Here is a 21,929-nt window from a genome sequence, read left to right on the forward strand (position 1 = left end):
GTTGGCTTCCTGTTTGGCATGCCTGATTCATGTGTTCTCTTCCTGCCCTACTCCCACCCTTCTTCCCCCCACCCCCTCCAGCTTTCTGGAACATGGTGAGGAATGCATGGTGTAGCTGTGGGGGGATGGGAACATGGTGGGGGAGGGAGAGTATGGGAGTATGCATCCCCTAACTAAACTAGTCTTTTCACTTGTTGATTAAATCACTGAGCTCAGTTTTACCCACTGGTTGTTCAGTTATCTGTCAAAGTGACTTCATTTCCCCAAAGAAGTGTATGAGGTATTTTCTGTTGAGCAGTCAAGTTGTTTTCATTCTGGTTAGCATGCTTAACCAGGAGCAAGGTTAGATAGGCAAGTTTCAAAACTTTAGTTTATTAGTAACTTATTAATAAGCCATGAAGGAAGGATGTTTGTCTGAACTTCTACTTACTGGCACTGAGCAACTTATGCTTGATTCTTGCTTTCTAACTAATTTTGTGGAATTTTTGTTGTTGTTGTTGTTTATAATAACTCCTTTAATATAAGCTATGATTTGTATAATGATGGGGTAAGTTTTTAGTATACAAAATCTTTTATTTATTTACTTTTTAGTGAAGGGAGATACTTGTTTTTAATCTTCTGGCCACACTATGCGATGCTTTGGGGTTACTCCTGGCGCTGCAGTCAAGAATTACTCAGGGACCATATGAGATACCTCGGATTAAATCTAGGTCTGTTGCATGCAAAGCAAGCACCCTACTTGCTGTACTACTGCTCAGGCCCCACAGGGGCTTTTTATTGAACAAAATTTACTTAGACTTGAGGGGAGAGAAAGAGAGGAATATATATTTAAGAGAGAACACGGGTTTCCCCTAAGTGGGAAAGCAAGACAACAAAGACACATGTTCATGGGAGAACATGAGCTTGAGAGACAAACAGTATATAAGACTATATTGACCTCAGTAAAATTTGACTTGAAATCAATCATTCCACATACGTAATAATATTTTAAAAATAAAATTATTGGTGCTAGGTAGGTGTTTCAAAGGAAAGGAGTGCATACTTCGAATGCGTTAGCTCAGGTTTAATCCCCAGCACCCGTATGATCCTCTGAGCACTGGGGTAGTAGTAGTCCCTAAGCACTAATGAATATGGGCACACTTTGTTGCAGTGTGTTCAGTCTTATGCACAGTTGGTTGCAGTGCTCACATATTTTGGTTGCAGCACTGGAGATTGCATTCAGTGATGCAAGATAATAGCATGGTGGAACCCAGACCCATGACCTGATGCTTACAAGGTGCTATACCTGAGCTCTATAACATGTTTTTAAAATATGTTATTACTTTGTAAATTTCTAAAATTGTCATACTGTTTGTGAGCAATAGCTTGTTAAATTTAGTTTTTTTTTTTTTTTTGCCACACCTGGTAGTGCTCAGGGTAGTGCTTAATCCTTGCTGCACCTGTGCTCAAGGAACACTCCTGACAGTGCCGAGGGACCTTATGTAATGATGGGGATAGAACCAGGATCAGCTGCATACAAGGCAAGCATCTTAATCCCTGTACTCTCTCTCTGACTCTTGTTATTATTGAGGATTGGCCCTGGGTGAACAGATCTGATCATGAGGATTAAGAAAAGACAGAAATAAGAGAGAAAAGTATGAGGTCTAACAGGACTAATGCCTCATGGACTGAAAGACAACTCTCCAGCACATTCCATTTTTATTGCTTTACACCAGCATCCTCAGAAGAGCAAGGGCAAACATTTACAGATATTTTTCTATCTATGGCAGTCAGACCGGGCTAAACTTCTTGTCAAAAGCAACTTGTTACTCGTGGGCAAAAGTCTCTAAAATGGGTTTATCTCAAGGGAATTTTTCTAGTAGAAGTAGCAGAGATAAAGTGGTTATAGGCCCTCCACTGAGAAATAGCTTTCCAAGTAGCTTTCCAAGATTTCCAGGATTTTCAAGGTCCTATAAATCACTTACACAGCTCTTCTCAGTCTGATTTAACCCTTTGTTCTCCACAGCTAATCATTTTAAAAATGAAAAAGGTGGTGGGCTGGAGCTGTATACAGGGAATATGGCGCTAAGTATGCAGCTAACCTAAATTTGATCCCTGGCATCTCATAAGGTTCTCTGAGCTTACCAGAAGTGATTTCTGTGTGCAGAACCAGGAGTAAGGCCTGAACACTGCCAGGTGTGTCCCAAAGTAAAACCAAAAACAAAAGGGATTACATTCTGAAGAAAAGCACAACAGTTTCATGCCAAGGTAGAATGTCTAATCTAGAATAAGAGTTTTGAGTTGTGAAAGTTGAATTTCTGTGAAGTTCAAGTTCTTGGGAAGCTTGCTTTTTATTGAAGTATTAAAATAAAGATTTTAACTATATCAATTAAGAAAGATGGGAGACAGGCTTGACTAGTGGAGAAATTCAGCTGCTGAATGATTGGTTAGTTCTTTGGGTTGATCTTGACGGCTAGAGATCACATAATCTTCATGTAGTTGTATAACATATAATGCAAATCTATTATATTTTGTCTTATCACAGATCACAGATCATCCTGTTATTCGTTGATTGCCTCAAGCAGGCCCCAGTAATGTTTCCTTCATCCTAGCCCTGAGATTATATTCAAGGCTCTTTAGGAGAATGAGACCCATCATTGTTACTGGTATTTGGCATATTGGGTACGAAACAGGGAGTTTGCCAGACTCTGCCGTGTGGGCAGGTTACATTCGGTAGCCTGACAGTTTGTCAAAGTAGGAATGAGATGTCATTCGCGGCCGCGTGGTTCCGGGAGCTGGTTTTTATAGTCTCTGAGTCTTATTTTGTCTTATAATTTCATATAATACATTTGCAAATGATAGAGGTAATGAAGCTGTATCTGAGTAGAAAATTGATCTTTTTTTTTTTTTTTTTTGCTTTTTGGGTTACACCCAGGGATGCACAGGGGTTACTCCTGGCAGTGCTGAGAGGACCATATGAGATGCTGGGAATCAAACCTGGGTTGGCTGTATGCAAGGCAAACACCCTACCCGCTGTACTGTTGCTCCAGCCCTGAGAATTGATCTGTTTTGACTTCCATGTTGTCCATGTTGAATGGAACCCTGAAGCCAGAGTTTCTCAATCAGGGACTATGTAACCCCGAGGATATTCCAATAGATATTCCAAGGGATATTCTCAGAGAACCACAGATGAAAAAAAAATGGATGGGTGGGGGTCCATGGCATGAGATGAAGCAGTCAAGTGGTAACATAGCTGGGGGCATAGGAAGGAAGTATGATCTGAATGGGTTTGTGGTTGGAAAAAGGTTTAAAAACACTACCCTACCCCAGAGTTTCCTTTCTACCCTTCTCTTTAAATTTTAATCTTATTTTAGTTTTGGGCCACATGGGTTACTCTTGGCTCTGGCCTCCGGGACCAGTCCTGATGGTGCTCTAGGGACCATATGGGGGAGGCAAACCCAGGTTGTCCATGTGCAAGGCAAATGTATTACACACTACACTTTCTGGCCCTCCATTTCCTTATGGTTCTTTCTACTTAAGAGAATCTGCTTAATATTCTGCCTTGGTATTTGGCACAAAGTCTTCAGTTGATAATTATTACCATATTTCCATGTGAAATTTTACTACCAGCAGGGATGTGTGTATAGTGTATGTTAGTGTTTTTTTGTTTTTGGACCCCAATTGGTGGTGCTCAGTAGACCAGTCCATCTCTGGGTTCAGGGAATAAACCCAGGGCTCCTGCATATAAGCATGCACTCTACCTTCTTGGCTCTGGGGAAGTATATTTCTAGTTGTCCTCTGATTTCTGCAATGACCATATCTGCTGAAGTTTAGGCTGATCCTTTTTTTTTTAAAGTAGATTAGTATTTATTTTTAGTTATTATGGATAATGCATGGTATCAAACTGGGAAGATTCCTGTTAGACTAAGGATAAATTTAGTCGTTTGGACACAGGTTGTGTCCTAAATGTCTAAATGTCTCACAACATTTAAGTTGTGAGCACGGATTTAAGGACTCATGACTGAGACTATATTTTGCTGATTTATTTTTTCTCTTTTATTTCAACAACATCCCCACCACCAATATCCCCTTTCATCCAGTATCCCCTGATACCTTCCCACCTTCCAACCTTGGTAGGCATATAGAAAATTTATTTTCTATTACTCGGTCCAATAAAACTTAAAGAAATTGCAGATCAACTGATCCTTATTAAATGTGAAATTGTACTGAACATTTTAACTTACTTTTTAGGAAACTAGTCACTTGTTTTTAACAGATTTTTTTCCTGTTTTGTTTTTTTTTTTTTACAGATTATCAGAGACTGATGACCGTGGCAGAGACAATTACAGCTCTCATGTTTCCTTTCCAGTGGCAGCATGTTTATGTCCCTATTCTCCCAGCATCTCTCCTACATTTCTTAGATGCTCCTGTTCCATATCTGATGGGCTTACATTCTAATGGCCTGGATGACCGGTCCAAGCTGGAGCTTCCTCAAGAGGTGAGAAAAATGGGCAGTTGGAGACTGGTACCCTTGGCTCCAATTTGGGGTTGGGAATAGAGAGAGCTGGCATCAGCTTCATTCATAGTGAAACCAAGTTTAGTTTCTTTTATTTTGTAGAACATAGATCAAGTTTCCACAAAAAATAAAATTAATGAACATGAAACTCAGTTTTGGGGAGTTGTATTTTGGGCTATATCCACTGCTTCCAGCTCTCTGCTCGAGGTCACTCCTAGTGGTGCTTAGGGGATCATGTGGTGCCAGGGATTAAAACTGGGGTTGGCTACCTGTAAAGCAAGTGCACTAACCCCTGTACTTTCTTTCCTGCCTCCTAAAATCAGTTTTTATATCATCCCAGAAACATTTGTCCAACTACCTGATTGCTTTACATTGTAATCTCTGTTTGCACTCTTATAAATTGCCTTTTTAATGAATATATTTTTTGTAAGTTGTATACTTTTATTTAAAATTCTTTTCTTTGATTACCCTTGATGATGCCCAGGGTTTACTTCTGGTTCTGTACTCAAGGATCACTCCTAAGTTTTTCTGTCTTACTGCCTTTGTTATTTTGTCTCTGGCTTATGAAACTAGCTAGGGGAAGGACTTTCCCACTCTGAGTTTCTTACTTGTTTGAAAGGCTTGGGAAGAGGCTTTACACTAACTGGTACCACCAGAATTATTTCCTCCCTCTATCAGTAACAATTTTTGGTGGAGATTTTTAAATGTAAATGGGTAAGGTATTCAAAGAAGAGAACACATTCATAAAATTAGATGTGAGCAACACTCGTGCCCTTGTGCTTGTTTGGGAAGTATACTTGATAAATATGCCTGATAATTAGATCACATCTGTAATAAATGCATCTTTACTTTTCTCTCTCTTTGGTTTCAGAATCATAATGTCTTCCTTGACTGTCTCTTCTCTCTGGAGAAGTCCACTTTCTTTTGGATGTATTTCTTTTTCCTCATGTTTTTGTTTTTGTTTTGTTTTGGGGCCATACCCAGTGGTGTTTAGGGCTTACTCTTGGCTCTATGCTCAAGGATCACTCCTGGCAGGTTTTGGGGACTAAATAGGATGCTGGGGACTGAGCCTGGGTTGGCCGCGTGCATTGCAAGTGTCCTATCTGCTGAACTATCTCTCTGGACCCTTTTCTTGCTTCTTTTTAATAAAATTTCTTTTTTGTTTCACTATTTGCCTTCTCTGAAGTTTCTGTGCAGTAGGAAATAAACTTGGGAAAACTGGGGGAGGTCAGCACTGACTACTTTTCCTGTGAAGAGCATCATTTTTACTCAGCCTGAGACTACTTCCTAAACACTGAGTGGAAGGAACCTACTCCCATGCTGTACAAATCATATGGGCCTCAGATACATCCTGATGGTCTGGGGTTGTCCACACAGTATAGAAACTCATGTAGATTTTTATAATTCTCTATCTCCCTGGTACTTGATCAAGTGCCTGACAAGTTGTGGTGGGCCAAACCTGGCCAAATGAGAGGGTAGTAGCACTCTTTCTATAGTGACTACATCTCCTTTTTGTAGCTCTCAACTTATCTCAACTGGCAGCATTTTTCTGGTGAATCAGGCAGCAGAAAACCTGTATTGTGCAGACATGCTCTCAAATTTATATAAGTAATTTTCTTGCTAATGAAGTCTCTTTTTTTTTCTAAAACAACCAAACAATTATGCTTTTCCTTTTAGCTTCTACATTCATTCCTTTTCTCTTTGATTCTGTAGAGCTCTCTGCTATTTGGGGTGGATAAGGATCAAGTATGCTCAAACCAATGAGTTGGGATTATGGGTAGTTATTTATATACATAAAGAGTAGCTATAAAGATTGAAGAGCTTTCTGTAATTTGCTTTAAATATCTGTCATATTGACACCTCTTCCTAGTAAGCCTAATTATAATTTTGTAAAGACAAAGTGAGAATGACAACAAAAAGTGGTTGAAGGTAGAAAGCCAAAGAGGTGTGCTCCCTGCATATGCAATAAATAGGTCACTAAACAAGAAACTAGATTTGTCAGTTTTATTTTTGTCTTTGGGTCGGAGCAATAGCACAGCTGGTAGGGTGTTTGCCTTGCATGCGGCCGACCCGGGTCACCCGGGTTGTTTACCTCCGCCCCTCTTGAAGAGCCTGGCAAGCTCCTGAGAGTATCTTGTGCTCATGGCAAAGCCTGGCAAGCTACCCGCGATGTATTTGATATGCCAAACACAGTAACAACAAGTCTCACAATGGAGACGTTACTGGGCCTGCTCGAGCAAATTGGTGAACAGCGGGAAGACAGTGCTACAGTGCTATTTTTGTCTTTGGCATCAACTTGATGTGTGCTTAGGGAAAATTCTCTTCTCTGTAGGATTTTCTCAGTATCATTCTTTGTATGACTTATGTATGTAAGTATATGAAGAGACTACTGGGATCCCCGCAATTTAAAAATTTTTAGGGACTGTAGCAATAATACAGTGGGTAGGGCATTTGCCTTGCACATGGCTGATCCTGGTTCAATCCCTCGCACCTTTTATATGGTCCTCAGAGAACACTAGCAGTGATCATGGTCTCTCTGAGTGCAGAGCTAGGAGCAAGACCTGAACACCAGTGGTTGTCACCCGCCGCCCCCCACCCCGAAAACATATTAAAAAAATCTTAGAGGTTCACTCTCTTTTGGAATATGGGAACATCCACTTTTGCTACGGATCTTTTCTATTCCTTTGTGTACCTTGGAGGGAATAATGACAAAGAAATTTTAGATTACTTGTGTTACTTCATAAGCTTCTCTTGGATTTCAGAGTTCCTTGTCATTTAGACTGTCCTTTGAAGGTCACATATTTGTGGCAGTTAGATAGTGAAGTATTTTTTTACCTTGATTTACAGCAGATGACTCTGGGATATCTGAGTTGGTGTAGTCCCCTTGGGAAAATTGTTTTTTTTTTGTTTGTTTGTTTTTGCTTTTTGGGTCATATCCGGCGATGCTCAGGGGTTACTACTCCTGGCTCATGCACTCAGGAATTACTCCTGATGGTGCTCGGGGGACCATATGGGATTCTGGGAATTGAACCAGGGTTGGCCATGTTGGCTGCATGCAAGGCAAACGCCCTACCTGCTGTGCTATTGCTCCAGCCCCCCAAAATTGTTTTTTTTTTGAACTGTGAAATAGACCCTTACAAAGCTGTTCATGATTAGATTTCAGTCACCCAGTGTTCCAACATCCATCCCTCCACCAGTGTACATTTCCCGTCACCAGTGTCTCCAGTTTCCCTCCCATCACCCCTCACCCCATCCCCAGCCAGCCTTTATGCCTTTATGGTGGGCGCTTTTCTTCTCTCTCTCCTTCCTCTCCCTCTCTCCCTCTCTCCCTCTCCCCCTCTCTCCCTCTTCCCTTCCCTCTTGATTGTCTCTTCTCTCTGGAGAAGTCCACTTTCTTTTGGACGTATTTCTCCCCCTCCCCCTCTCTTCTCTCCTTCTCTCCCTCATCCTCTTCTCACCTTCCCTTGGCCATTGTGGTTTGCAATACAGATACTGAAAGGTTATCAGGTATATCCCTTTAGCTACTTTTAACACTCAGTTCTTGTCCATGGGAAAATTTAGAAAATTTAGGGAGAAAAGAACTGATTTTGTTAAGGACTAAAATATCTTTAAAATGCATGGAGATTATTTCTGCAAGAAAATTTTGGAATGTATCATAAACTACATATATACATATATATATATATAAAGATTCTAAGAATATACAAAATATAAAGAGTAAAGTAAGATTTTCTTAAATTTATCATTCAGAGAATAATCTTCAACATTTGGTAGGCATTCTGGGTATCTTATTAGAAGCATAGAGGTGGGGGAGGGGTGAGATGGGGGCGGAGGGAGGGATACTGGGGACATTGGTGGTGAAAAATGTACTCTGGTGGAGGGATTGGTGTTCAATTATTGTATGACTGAAATTCATACATGAAAGCTTTGTAACTGTAGCTGATGGTGATTTAAAAAAATAATAAAATTAACATTCTGGATAAATAAAAAAAGTAATGCCAGGGCTAGAGTGGTAGCACAGCGGGTAGGGTGTTTGCCTTGCACATGGCTGACCCAGGTTCCATTCCCAGCATCCCATATGGTCCCCTGAGCACCGCCAGGAGTAATTCCTGAGTGTAAAGACAGGAATAACCCCTGTGCATTGCCAGGTGTGACTGAAAAAGAAAAAAACAAACGGGTTCATGCCCGATTCAATCAGCTTAATCAATGGCTGAATAAATAGCAGTATTCCTATAGTTTTGAAAAAAAAAAAAAAAAGGATTTGAGGCAGGACTGGGGGATTCACCTGTGCCTGTGTGAAGAGCATCACTAGTGTAGTGGGGTGGGGGCAAGCTTGATTTATATAAGTGACAGTCTCACAGGTTGGATGATGCTGTATTCATTTATTTCAAGATACCAATCTTCCCATTTGGGAGCAATTTTCTATACATAGACCACCGGATGGCCTCTGGAGTTTTAAGGTCTAGTTGACCAGTAATCTGCTTGTTTACTCAGTAGAACACCTTGTTTGGAAGGCAAGAGTGATTCCAGGGCAAACTAAGGACCATATTTCCACTTAGCTCTGGATGAAGTTAGAGTTTTGAAGAGTACAAGGAGCCTAAAAAATAAGCCAACTCTTAAGGATATCGAGGAATTTTTGAAGCCGCAGCTTAGCTTTTTAAATTGGCCCGTAGTTGCTGCATCCTTTCTAATGGAAAGCTTTTTAGCCTTCAATTAAGAGTGACGGGAGAGAGGGGAGAGGGAGATAGAGGGGAGAGGGAGAGGGAGAGGGAGAAAGAGAGAGAGAAAAAAGAGAAAACATTCTTCAAAAAATAGATGGTATAATATATTCACTACCCCCAGAATTAGATTTCATTTGTTGCTGTCCCATTTTGGGTCACCAGAAGTCTATGAAAAAACTCTTTGTTCTTTTTGTGCCAACACATGAGCTCAGCTTGCCCTTAGCAAGTGAGAGTGCTGAGCTGCCTTGGTAAGGCATTCTTTGTCCTATGATTCTCTTTTAGGTTTTGTTATGTGTGTAGGAATGGAGCAGTTTATCCACAGTTATGTCAAGAGAAGTAAACAGGATATTAGAATAAAAGAGGACAGTATTATTCTTTCTGTCTTACCTACATTTCCCTTTCTTTTTTCAGTATAGTCTTTCAACAGTTCTTTCCCAGTTATCTGAATGTTGAGCTCCTCTTTGGTGAACAAAAGATATAAATTAGGGTATGAACTTGACTGACTGTATTGGTATTAGGAACTCATGGTGAGGAGAATGTATTGTCACCTCCTGCAGGAAGAGACTTAGGAGACTCTTTGTGATTTGGAGAATCCTTAAGTTCATTACCCAGAGTGGTTGAGTCTTTCCATGGTCTTTCCCAAAAAGATAGGAGATAGGAAGTAAATTGATTTATTGGATTCGGTCTCCTCCAGGCTACTTGTACCCTAGACTGTTTTTGCAGGAGCTAGTTTCTTCTCAGCTGAAAAAAAGGTAGACGAGGAGTTTGAGATAGGTTTGCAATTTACTTTGGTATGTTAGAAACTTCAGTGTGGGAGGAAGTAGGGTGGGACAATTATAGGAACCTAGCATGGAATGACTTCCCTTCCTATTTCCTGCTCTTATTATTCCTATGGGGTTGGAGCGATAGTACAGCGGTAGGGTGTTTGCCTTGCGTGCAGCCAGCCCGGCCAAGCCGGGTTCGATTACTCCACCCCTCTTGGAGAGCCCGGCTAGCTACCAAGAGTATCTCACCTGCACGGCAAAGCCTGGCAAGCTACCCATGACGTATTCAATATACCAAAAACAGTAACAACAAGTCTCACGATGGAGATGTTACTGGGCCCGCTCGAGCAAATTGATTAAATTGATTATCCCTATGGTGTTCAGTTCAGTTTTTTAATGAATGGCTACCAAGGTCCACTCAGAGACTCCTATCTTAATCTGGTCCATTTCTGAAGAATGAGCTACTTTTTCTTCTCTAGCCACCTCTCTGACCAGGACTGTAATATGTGGACACAGATTCTAGAGAATCATGCAATTTTTTTTCATGCAAATTTTTAAGGCATTCTATATTTGACTCTTAGCAATGGAAGGAAAGTTAAAGCATTGTTAGTAGACAGCATTATTTTTAGCTGCTTCTGCTTCATATTAGATAAACTGCTTATTTTTCTTTTAAGAACTGAGGGGATAAATGGTTGCATTGTATGTTTCTAGTGGATCACAGTGCTATCTTACATTATCTATATGGACAGGGCTTATGGGGTGATGATCTTCATGAGTAGATGGTTTTCTTCTGGCCAAACCCAGTGGTGTTTGGGACTTAACTCCTGACTCTGCATTCAGGGATCACTCCTGGGGGACTTGGTGGGGAGAGATGGGGAAAAAGGGAATCAGGTCAGCTGCATGTAAGGAATGTGCCTTACCCTCCTACTGTCTATCTGGTTCAGAAAAAGACATTTTGAAATAAAAAGATAAAATTAAAAACAAGGAGAAGATATGTATAACACATATTACATTTACAGAGAATTAACTTCAGGATATTAAAATAACCCAAATAAAGCAGTAAGGCAGTGATAAGCAACTCAATAGAAAAATGGGCTGAAAGAAATTGAATAGGCATTTCACACAAAAAAATGTGCTTAAAAAAACTTTTTACTAGTTATCATGAAAGTGTAAGTCAAATACTCCCATTTTGGTGGCAATATTATGAAACTTGATAATAAAATCAAATTTTGGAAGGGATTTGGATCATTGGGATCATTTTAGATTTCTTTAAATGTAAGTGGTTATAACAATTTTTAAATATAGCTGCCCATTGCCTAGATAACATGGAGCATTTACACACTTTATGACAGTTCCACTCCTAGGATATACCCAAGAGAATGTCTTCTACAAATTTCTTGTAAACTGAATAAGAAACAGCACAAATGCCCCTTAATGAGAAAGTTGATTAATAGCACAGCGGTAGGGCGTTTGCCTTGCACGCAGCCAACATGGCTGACCCGAGTTCGATTCCTCCACCCCTCTCGGAGAGCCCGGCAAGCTACCGAGAGTATCTCGCCCTCACGGCAGAGCCTGGCAAGCTCCCCGTGACGTATTCGATATGCCAGACACAGTAACAACAAAGTCTCCAATGGAGATGTTACTGGGCCCGCTCGAGCAAATCGATGATCAACGGGAGGGCCTTTACCTTTACCTTTACCTTTCCAAACAGTAGAATATTGTATAATAATTAAAATAAATGAACACATATCTATCTACTTCAAAATGGTAGAATCTTAAAGTTTCCTAATCTTGAGAAAAATGGTATAAAAAGACTGCTTTAGAAAGGTAATCCTAATAAAATTAAAACAAACAACAGGCCAGGGAGACTGCTCAAGTAATAGAACACATGTAATATGTGCAGAGCTCAGAATTTGATCCTTGGCACTGCATGGCCAAGTGTAAGGCCTTAACCACTCCTCTACTGTCCCTCTGACCCATAAATTTCTTTTTGAAGCAAATCTCATACAGCGTTATTATGTCAGACAATTATGTTTAGTATGCCTCTCTAGGAGATAAAAACTTTTGTTGTTGTTAGTGTGGGGACAGACCTGGCAGTGCTGAGAGGCTGTGTGGTACCAGAGATTGAACTCAGGGCTTCACACATAAGGACACCTGCCCTACCACTAGATCCATTCCCCTAGCTGACTGGTCTTTTTCAAAAGATAAATAAGAGATCAAGTAGAGCACATGCATAGATCTTAATGTAATCAAGGCCCTAGTTAATCCCCTGCGCTGCGTGATTCTCTGCTGGCGATAGACATGGTGGCTTCTGAGCACTGTATTGTCTGAACATTGCTGGGTGTGGCCCCTAGTAAAAAGAAAACCATATCCCCTAGGAATGATCCCTGAGTGTAGAACCAGGAGTAATCCCTGAGCTAGGTGTGACCAAAATAACAGAAAATAGAGTGGTTTTATTTTCTGTATTTAATTTTTGATGTATCTCATTTATTTTCTGATAAAATAATAGCCTTAAATAACTCTAAATAGTTATTTATCCCCCAAATATTGATAGGATAATCCACCCATAATACATATATTTATTCATTGCTCCAGTAAGGCAATTCTCCTCTTAAAATTTCTTGACTTTTTTGTTTTACTCTCTTAGGCAAGATTCAGAATCTGTTAATTTATTTACATTAGTCTTACAAATAAATATGACTGAAATTACAATAGTCTTGAAAATATGAGAATTATGATTACCTTTTCATTATGGAATTTTTAGAATCCATTAATTGTACACATATGTATGCACATGCATCAGTCTTTGAAGTATATATACATATTTATATATATTTATCAAAGTGATAAAGGTAAAGGTAAAGGTAAAGGCCCTCCCGTTGTTCGTCAATTTGCTCGAGCGGGCCCAGTAACGTCTCCATTGGAGACTTTGTTGTTACTGTGTTTGGCATATTAAATCCGTCATGGGGAGCTTGCCAGGCTCTACCTTGCAGGCGAGATACTCTCAGTAGCTTGCCGGGCTCTCCGAGAGGGGTGGAGGAATCGAACTCGAGTCGGCCATTTGGCTGCGTGCAAGGCAAATGCTCTACCGCTGTGCTATCGCTCCAACCCATCAAAGTGATAACAGTACAAATAATATTTGTTATGTACTAGTGACCTGTCACTGTGTTGAATCTTAAGACACAGCTAATATCTCTGTGATGGGGTATAAATGAATGAAACACAATTGTTGTGTGTGTGTGTGTCCCTTTTTTTGGGTCATATATGGCAGTGCCCAGGGCTCCCACATGCAAGGCATGTGTTCTGCCCTTTGAGCCATCTCCCTGGATCCAGACACACTCTTAAGCATTTAAAAATAGCATGAAAAATGAGAGTTGTCATGTCTAATAACAGATTCATGATTATGAATATGTGGGGTCAGGGAAATAGTTTAAAGGACTCAAAGAATGTTTGTATTTTACATGCAGGAGGATGGGCATGTTTCCAGCATGGTACCTTGAGAACTATCAGGAGCAATCCTGATACACCAACTAAGAAGTATCTTAGAACACTAAGATGTCTGGTTCCCAAACAAAAATCATATATATATAAAAAATATGAAATATTTATATATAAAATAAACAGATATGCCCCCAAAACCTTTTAATTTGTAGCTGCACAAAAATTTCAATGCAGGCAAAAACTTTGAAATACTTTGTGGGATCAGAGAGATATTTCAGGGGGGAGGGTAGTTGCCTTGTGTACAATCAAGCTAGGTTTGATGGCCAGCACTGCATAAAGTTTCCTGAGACCCACTAGATGTGATCCCTGAATATAGAGCCGGGAGTAAGTCCTTAGAACTTCCAGGTATGCCCCCAAACCAAATCCCTACTGCTTCCCTAAAAATAATGTTTAAGACTTAAAAAGCATGGATTTTGGGAGTAGAGTGATAGTACATTGGGTAGTACGATTGTCTAGCATGCAGCTGACCTAGGTTCAATCTCCAGTACCACGTATATGGTCCCCCAAGTACTACCAGGAGCGATCCCTGAGCACAGAGACAGGAGTAAGCCCTGAGCACTTGTTGCTGGATGTACCCCTGCCCCCAACAACAACAACAACAACAACAACAACAACAAAAGTGTGAATGTTAAAGAACTTAAAGATATGACTAAGATCAGACCAGCAGAATTCAAACTGCAATTCTACCTCATGTTGTCTATATGACTCTCCACATTAATTTTGTACATAAAGTAGGGATAAATATTTCCTGGTTATATTTTTTGTTAACGTAGATCACTTATCTCACCAGGTGTATGAGAATGCTGCCTCTACATTCTCTTGTAAACAATCTTTCTTTGGAGGGGGCACAGTAGTGGGGAGTGTGGGGGGAGTAGAATTTGGGCTTCATCTAACTGTGTTGAGAGCTGTTCCTTGTGGTGCTCAGGGGGCCTGTGATGCTGGTATTGGGCATTGAACCTAGGTCTCTTGCATGCAAAACATGATCTTATCTCTTGGAGCTAACTTGTTTTGGTTTCTTTTGGGCCATATCCAACATTACTCAGGAGATTCTCCCAGTTTTCTGCTTGGCGGTTCTCCTGGAAGTATTCAGGAGACCATCACGATCACGATCATCCTGTTGTTCATAGATTGCCTCGAGCAGGCACCAGTAACGTCTCTTCTTCCTAGCCCTGAGATTTTAAAAGAGCCATATTCAATGCTCTTTCAGGGCTAGGAGAATGAGACCTATCATTGTTACTGGTATTTGGCATATTGAGGACGACACAGGAAATTTGCCAAACTCTGCCGTGCGGGCAGGATACTTTGAGTAGCCTGCCAGGTTCTCCAAAGGAAAAACGAGATAATAACTCAGGAGACCATGAGTACCAGAAATTGAACTCTGACCTCATGCATGCAAAACTTATGCTCTAGCCTCTTGAGCTATCTTTCTCTCTGGCCCTTAGAAGCAACCTTAAAAACATAAGGAAGTACAGAAATTCTCAAGGACAGTCATCGAATCTTATGAAACATGACTGAAGCCCAGAAAGGGATAATAGTCTGCTATATAAAGACGGAGATAGGGATGGAATTAAGTCTGGAACCTAGACTTCTTTTGGGGGCGGTTTACTCCTGGCTCTGTACTAAACAGTCTCTGCTGACTGGCTCAGGGGACCATATGGGATGCTGGAATGCTGGGGATTAACCTGGGTCTGCCACATGAAAGGCAGTTGCCCTACTAGCTAACTATCACTTCCATCCAAAATGTTTTTTATTTTTTTTTTGCGTGTCATACTAGGTGGTAGTCAGGGCTTACTTACTCCTGGTTCTGCACTTAGGGATTGCTCCTGGCAGGGCTCAGGGAACCATATGGGGTGCTGGTGATTGAACTGTGGTTGGCCACATCTAAGTTAAGTGTCCTGCCTTCTATATTCTCAGTTTGGCTCCTTCATATTCTTTGTATATAAAGATTTTTAGTTCTGGAGTTTACATTCTTCATTATGTTTTTTTTACTTCTAGGCTAACCTCTGCTTTGTAGATATTGACAACCATTTCATTGAACTACCAGAGGACTTGCCTCAGTTTCCCAACAAATTGGAGTTTGTTCAGGAAGTTTCTGAGATTCTCATGGCATTTGGCATTCCCCCTGAAGGAAACCTTCATTGCAGTGAGAGTGCTTCCAAGCTGAAGAGACTTCGAGCTTCTGAGCTTGTTTCTGACAAGAGGAATGGAAATATTGCTAGTTCTCCTTTGCATACTTATGAGCTCCTCAAGGAGAATGAAACTATTGCTCGACTTCAAGCCTTGGTGAAGAGGACTGGGGTGAGTTTGGAAAAGGTAAGATGTCGTATATGAGTCTTTTTAATTTAAAAAATTGTTTTGGCCACACTCAGTGGTGTTCAGGGCTTACTCCTAGTTCTGAGTTCAGGGATCATTCTCCACAGAGCCTGGGGATGCCAGTGATTGAACCTCGGTTAGCTGAGTGCAAGGCCAGTGCCCTACCAGCTGTCCAATCTGTTCTGCTCCAGTGTATATGAGTCTTTGACAGGTTTGATCTCGGGAGCTCTTCTGGTGGGATGGGACAAGAAAGCATCTAGGGCAGAACAAAGTATATTTATGAGTTCTTATTGGGGAATTTATAAATTCCTCTCTGTCAAACCTTATCCTAGTACATTATACTTGAATCTAATTCTAGCTTCTCAATAGGACATCAAGGAGATCCTGTTGTCATTCATGTGAATATCAGATGGCAGGGTTACCAGAAGTTACCTATCATTCACAATCAATCACAAATCATCCTGTTAGTCGTCCATTGCCTCGAGCAGGCCCCAGTAACGTCTCCTTCATCCTAGCCCTGAGATTATATTCAAGGCTCTTTAGGAGAATGAGACCCATCATTCTTACTGGTATTTGGCATATTGGGTACGCCACGGGGAGTTTGCCAGACTCTGCCATGTGGGCAGGCTACATTCTGTACACTTAACATGTGCAGAGATATCGTATACACACAGATACACGTTCAATATCTGAGAAGTCATAAAACTGATCTATACTTTCAGATTTGTTCGGTCCTGGTAATTCTGATAAGGGCCATCTGCATACCAGTTTCGCCTCTTCCAGAATGATGTTGTCATTTTGTCTAAGAGCTGACATACCTATCATTATGATTGGTATTCAGAACTCTCGGATCTGTTTGTTCTGTGAATTTCACCTTAAACATATACATCATATAGACATTAAACATTACTGCTTCCCCTCCTCCAGCTTGTCCCTCTCCTTCTCCTTGTCCTCCTCTCCCTCTTTTTGGGACCATACCTAGCAGTGCTCAATGTGTATGCCTGACTCTGCACTCAGTGATCATTCCTGGAGGGCTTGGGGGACTATATGAGGTTAAAGATTGAACCTGGATTGGTTGTATGCAAGGCGAATGCCTTATCAATTTATCACTCCAACCTCCCTCCCCCCTTCACTAACTTCTGTTTAATAGCTCAAAAACTGAGGCTTAGAGACTGAGTGTTTTGCTTAAGATTAAATGCCTGTTGACTAACTTCTGGCTAGATCATGATTCCTCTTGAATTCTAGTCCTATGCTTTTTTCATGACCATCTATATAACTATTTCCTAAATTTGATGAGAATATCTGTTTTCTATAGTTATTTGCCATTTCTCCCGTTTTCCCTGTTAAGATTTTTTTTTATAAATCACATGTAAACAGAATGGGCTAATGTAATTCATTTGTGGGACTATTTTTTTCATGAAATGTGAACATTTCATTTTCCTGCTTCATTTGGGGAGGGAGGTGGAGAGGGGAGAAAGGCGTCACACCTGGTGGTGCTCAGAGATTATTCCTGGCTCTGACAGGCTTCGGGACCATATGTGGTGCCTTGGTGCAAGTGCCTTCTTGTACTATCTCGCCTACCCAGTGCTACACCATGTTTCCTTCCTCCCTTCCTCCCTTCCTCTTTCCCTCCCTCCTTTCTTCCCTTCTTCCCTCTTTCCCTCCCTTCCTCCCTCTTTTCCTCCCTTCTTCCCTCTTTCCCTTCCTCCCTCCCTCCTTTCTTCCCTTCCCTCTTTTCTTCCTTTTTCCATTCTTCCCACTCTCCCTCCCCTTTCTTTCTCTCTCTCTTTCTCCCTCCCTCCCTCCCTTCCTTCCTTCCTTCCTTCCTTCCTTCCTTCCTTCCTTCCTTCCTTCCTTTCTTTTATTTGTTTTTGCTTTTTGCTACACCCAGCAGTGCTCAGGATTTATTCCTGATTCTGATCTCAGGGATCACTCCTGGTGAGGCTCTGGTGGCCACATGTGGTGCCAGGAATAGAACCCAGGTTGGTCATGACCAAGGCAAATGCCCTATCTGCTATCCTATCTCTTAGGCCCGATTTTCTTTCCTTTTTTTTTTTTAAAAAAAAAACATTTATAATACTGTTTAATCATACTTTTTACGCATACATCATTCCAACATCACACACTCTAGAGAGCCCGTTTTCCTCCAAGGAGCCCCCTTTCACCATGTAAGGTCAGTTCTGTAGACAGAGTTTTTAGTTCTGATGACTGACCATTTATTTTTTACTTACTATGTTTCTTTACCCTCCCCAAATATAGAATATAGATTCTCTCTCTTTCTCTCTCTCTCCCTCTCTCCTCTCTCTCTCTCTCTCTCTCTCTCCCCCTTTCTCCCTCTCTCCCTCCCTCCCTTTTATTGTGGGGGTTGTGACACCTATACACATCCATGAATAGAGATAATCTCCTGAAATTACACACAATTCTAAATAAAGTCTTTTTTTGTGGAATTATATAAATTTAAAGAGTTATGGATAATTCTGTGGAGATGGTCATTTTTCTTTCCTTTTTTGGTATTTGGACCACACATGGAGGTGCTCAGGGTTTACTTCTTGCTCTGTGCTGAGAGATCACTGCTGGCAGGATTGGGGAACCATATTTGGTACTGGGGATCAACTGTCCTGTCTCTTTGGTACCTACCCCTGGTCATTTTCTTTGATTTTCCAGATTCACTCCTTCCCCCTGATCTTTGAGAATAGGATCACCTTTTCCTTTAATGATGCATGTCTTTCTGCACATTCTGATCTGTTTTATTTTAAATTTTTTTCCTTTCCTTCCCCCCCCCACACTTTATTTAAACACTGGTTTACAAAGTTATGATGATTTGTTACAGGCATTCAGTATTCCAACATCAGTCCCACAACCTCTATCACCTTCCCTCAACCATTGTCTCCGATTTTCCCAGCCACCCTTGAAGCTTGCTCCCATAGCAGGCCCACAATAATTGGTTAATGGAATGATCAAAAATTACTTTAGTAAAAGAAAATTTGTGAAAATTGTTGTATCTCACCATGGGGATATTAAGTCCTTGTCTTAGGTTTACTAGGCTCTTGTTGCAAGTTAAGTCTTCTGTGTTAATGTTTTTGTTAGTTGACATTGGTTGACTTCTGTGTTACATTTCCATCCAATCTGGTGTGCTCCTATTGGGATATTAGTAATTTGTGACTTTGTGCTCCAGAAAATCCAGAATATTTAACTGGGTATTCTGGCTAGAGGCATGGCAGCGGTTGTTGGGGTGTGAGTGGAGCTGCCCGGGCTTTGGTAGGATGGGAACTTGGCCTACTCCTCTCCCGAAATCACCAGGGAGGTCGAATTTGGGAAAGGCTTAGAAATATCCAAGATATTTTTGCGACCAAGATTTATTTATGACTCTCTGGAACAAAACTGATAGATGAACGTACATGGTGACAGTGGTGGAATGTGCCCCATCCTGATCTTAACTATTTTCTTGGAGTTGCTTGTATCCACAATAAGAGCACTCTAATTTATCTCATGTCAGAACCCCTATATATTTCTTCCCATTTTCCCCAAAGCACTCCCCCATTTTATCCCCGCCTCCCCACCCCATTTGCTGCAAAGTAAACTACCCCTGTGGAACGGGCAGGTAGTGGGAGAAACAAATAAGTTGAATTATTTGGGATAAAGGGAAATACTTACATTTTCAACTGTTTCTGTTTTGTAGCTGGAAGTCAGAGAAGACCCTAGCAGCAATAAGGATCTCAAAGTTCAGTGTGACGAAGAAGAACTCAGGATTTATCAGCTGAATATTCAGATCCGGGAAGTTTTCGCAAATCGTTTTACTCAAATGTTCGCAGATTATGAGGTGTTTGTGATTCAGCCCAGTCAAGATAAGGAGTCCTGGTTTACTAATAGGGAACAGATGCAAAACTTTGATAAAGTGAGTATAACTTTGCTTGGGAAGTGGTGAGGAATGAGAAAATGAAAATGCCAGAACTGTTTGAAGATACAACTGAAGATGACTTTTACTTTTATTGTAGGCTAGAAACACAAACTCATGATCCTTTTAATATTTATAAAATACAGGGGTTTATTGATTTCAAACAAGGTGTTGATAATTATATTAATAATAATAATTATTATTATTAGATGATTTTCCATCAGTCGGTAGTGCTATTTTAGGAAAGATACATGTGCAGGTTGAACATTGGGAAGATTGGTTGCTACAATAGGCAATAATGGGTTAGTCTGTCAACTTTAGATGAGATTGGGTACATTCAGGGTGGCATGGTGGAATTATATCATAATATCTGCAAAAAATACAATGAAAAACCTTTGCAGTTTGATTTTTGTAAATATCTCTCAGAAAACAAGATACTACATGTTTGAACTTGTATTTGCTGGTGAAAGCTAACATACTCTTTCTTCCTTACTTCTTTTCGTTCCTACCAGGCATCTTTTTTGTCAGATCAACCTGAGCCATACTTGCCCTTCCTCTCAAGATTTTTGGAGACCCAGATGTTTGCTTCTTTTATTGACAACAAAATCATGTGTCATGATGAGGATGATAAAGACCCTGTGCTCCGGGTATTTGATTCTCGAGTAGACAAGATCAGACTGTTGAATGTTCGGACACCTACTCTTCGAACATCCATGTACCAGAAGTGCACCACTGTGGATGAAGCAGGTGAGACCTCCTATTTGTATTTCCTAAAAGCCTCTTGGATTATATTTCTATTATTCCTTCTTCAACACAATAGTTTATTTCCATGTTTATGTTTTTGCATAAGCTGTTCCTATTCCTTTGCTGAAATGCTTTTCCTTGTCTTTTCTGCCTGATGAGTCTCATTCTTTTAACATTGTTTCATTTAGGGATGAATCCTACTGTAAGTAATAGGAAATATAATAAGTAGTAGATTAGAGAAATGGACATTATTTTTCCTCAAATTAACAAGAAAAGCAGGATTGGTGGCTGCTATATTTACTCACCTGCTTGGCAATGTAACCAGGAACTGAGATTCTTCTTTTTTGAGTTATCCTGAGCAGGTTCACATTTATATTTATGATTGTTGCTTCAGGAGGAGGTTTTTAAGGTTCACAATTAGGGCAAGAAGAAAAGAATGGTAATTTCACTGTTTTTCCTCTTGTATTGGAAAGCAAAAGCTCTCCCAGAAATTAATTCCCAACTTCTACTGTATCACAGGCTAGAATCATTTCATGTGATGTAATTAAAAGTGAGACTGTGAAATTGAGTATTGAATGGAATGTAATGTTACCCCGAACAACATCAGGGTCCAAGTAGCAAGAAAGGTCATATAAGTCCTGAATAAGCAGTTGATGGTGCTCACCACAAAAAAACTAGCTGACATGTTTCTTTCTCTGAAGACTTTGTGATTCCCTCAGCCTGAGTTGGTTGATTTGTTTTTTGTACTTCTGTAGTTATTTCTTTTGTTTCCCATCAATAAACCTTTTTTTATTTTGGACTGGAGAGATAGTATAAGGATTAAGGCACATACTTTGCATGTGTTCAACCCAGGTTTACTCCCCAGCACCAAGCATCACTGGGTACTGTTCTGGAGACCTTGGAATATTATCAGGTTGCTTGGGTTCCTGCACTGCAGTGGCTTTAGTTGTATTGCTTCCTTAGGCCCTTTCATTGTACTACTGTTCCAGGTGACTGAGAATCCCTGGAAGGGGCCTCCCAGGTCTTCTGAGCACCATTTGGGAGAACCATCATGGAAACAATAAGACTATTCTGGGACTGGAGCAATAGCGTAGCAGGTAGGACGTTTGCCTTGCACACAGCCGACCTGGGTTAGATTCCCAGCATCAGCATCCCATATGGTCCCCTGAGCACTGCCAGGAGTATTTCCTGAGTGTATGAGCCAGGAGTAATCCCTGTGCAATGCCCTGGTGTGATCCAAAACAAAAACAAAAACAAACAAAAAACAATAAGACTATTCTTTGTGATTATCATCAGAAAACGATTTAAAAATAGAAACTCAGGGCTGGAGAGGTAGTTCAGTAGGTACAGGGATTGCCTTGCATGCATGTGAAGGATTGAACTGGGATCTGCTGTGTGTGAGGCAAGCATCTTAACCCCTGTACTTTCTGGCCAAGAGATCAGTCTCCTTGACTGAGGCATAATGACATGCCTATGAAAGGGCAGTACTCTTAATT

General features: G+C 40.7%; 1 protein-coding gene across 4 annotated transcripts in view; it reads left to right on the top strand.

The window, feature by feature from the left end:
• DENND5A (DENN domain containing 5A) overlaps positions 1–21,929 on the top strand; it is a 99,855-nt gene that overhangs the window by 46,703 nt on the left and 31,223 nt on the right. For 3 of the 4 annotated variants that reach the window (XM_056116036.1, XM_056116038.1, XM_056116039.1), the window contains 4 exons: positions 4,290–4,477; positions 15,477–15,794; positions 19,474–19,689; positions 20,202–20,436. In XM_056116036.1, coding sequence (XP_055972011.1) covers positions 4,290–4,477; positions 15,477–15,794; positions 19,474–19,689; positions 20,202–20,436 — 957 coding nt within the window. The remainder of the gene's footprint in view (positions 1–4,289; positions 4,478–15,476; positions 15,795–19,473; positions 19,690–20,201; positions 20,437–21,929) is intronic. The other variant, XM_056116037.1, reaches the window with a different exon arrangement.

This window comes from Sorex fumeus, unplaced genomic scaffold (genome assembly GCF_029834395.1).
Source record: "Sorex fumeus unplaced genomic scaffold, SorFum_2.1 ptg000030l, whole genome shotgun sequence".
Classification (NCBI taxonomy): domain Eukaryota; kingdom Metazoa; phylum Chordata; class Mammalia; order Eulipotyphla; family Soricidae; genus Sorex; species Sorex fumeus.